General features: G+C 58.6%; 1 protein-coding gene across 1 annotated transcript in view; it reads right to left on the bottom strand.

The window, feature by feature from the left end:
- Positions 1-616, bottom strand: part of ETH_00043160 (cell cycle control protein, putative) — a gene marked incomplete at both ends in the record, with an annotated part of 6,385 nt that overhangs the window by 5,487 nt on the left and 282 nt on the right. Inside the window, 3 exons of the mRNA XM_013375642.1 lie at positions 56-216; positions 411-412; positions 459-616. Coding sequence (XP_013231096.1) covers positions 56-216; positions 411-412; positions 459-616 — 321 coding nt within the window. The remainder of the gene's footprint in view (positions 1-55; positions 217-410; positions 413-458) is intronic.

Raw genomic sequence — 616 nt, 5'->3', positions numbered from 1 at the left:
CAGCCGCTGCCGCTGCTGCTGCTGCTGCTGCTGCGCTGCTGCTGCTGCTGCTGACCTGGACGAGCTGCGTCAAGTTGGAAACGTTGGCCTTGTTCACCAGCCCGTTGATGCTCTTGCGAAGCGCCTCCCACATCTGCCGCTGGTAGGCGTGGCTTTTGCTGTCGCTGGTTTGCTGCTGCAGCCGGGCGAGCTTGAAGGGCGGTACGTACACCCCGCCTGCGCGATTCGACGCACAAGCAGACACAAACTCCACTTTATTTCTTCTTTTTCTTTTATTTATCCTTTTAATTTCCAATTTTGGCCTTCAAAACTCAAAAATCCGAAAAAAACGCGCCCGGACGCTCCGGTGTACGTACACCCCACCGGTGTCCACGCAGCTCCCGCTGCGCAGGTTCCTGCGGTGTACGTACACCTCACAAACTGCTGCTGCTGCTGCTGCTGCTGCTGCTGCTGCTTACCAGCTCTCCCGATGTCTTCTGCCGTCACTTTTCTTATTTTCCGCGCAGCATATTCCGCCACGTCTTTGTCCACAGCAGCAGGAGCCCCGTCTGCTGCTGCTGCTGCTGCTGCAGCAGGCTGCCTGCTGCTTCTGCCGCGGCGCGCTGCTGCGCTGCTG

Source organism: Eimeria tenella, genomic scaffold (genome assembly GCF_000499545.2).
Source record: "Eimeria tenella Houghton genomic scaffold, Eth_scaff2931, whole genome shotgun sequence".
NCBI classification, from domain to species: domain Eukaryota; phylum Apicomplexa; class Conoidasida; order Eucoccidiorida; family Eimeriidae; genus Eimeria; species Eimeria tenella.
This window is presented reverse-complemented; position numbering and strand designations above follow the sequence as displayed.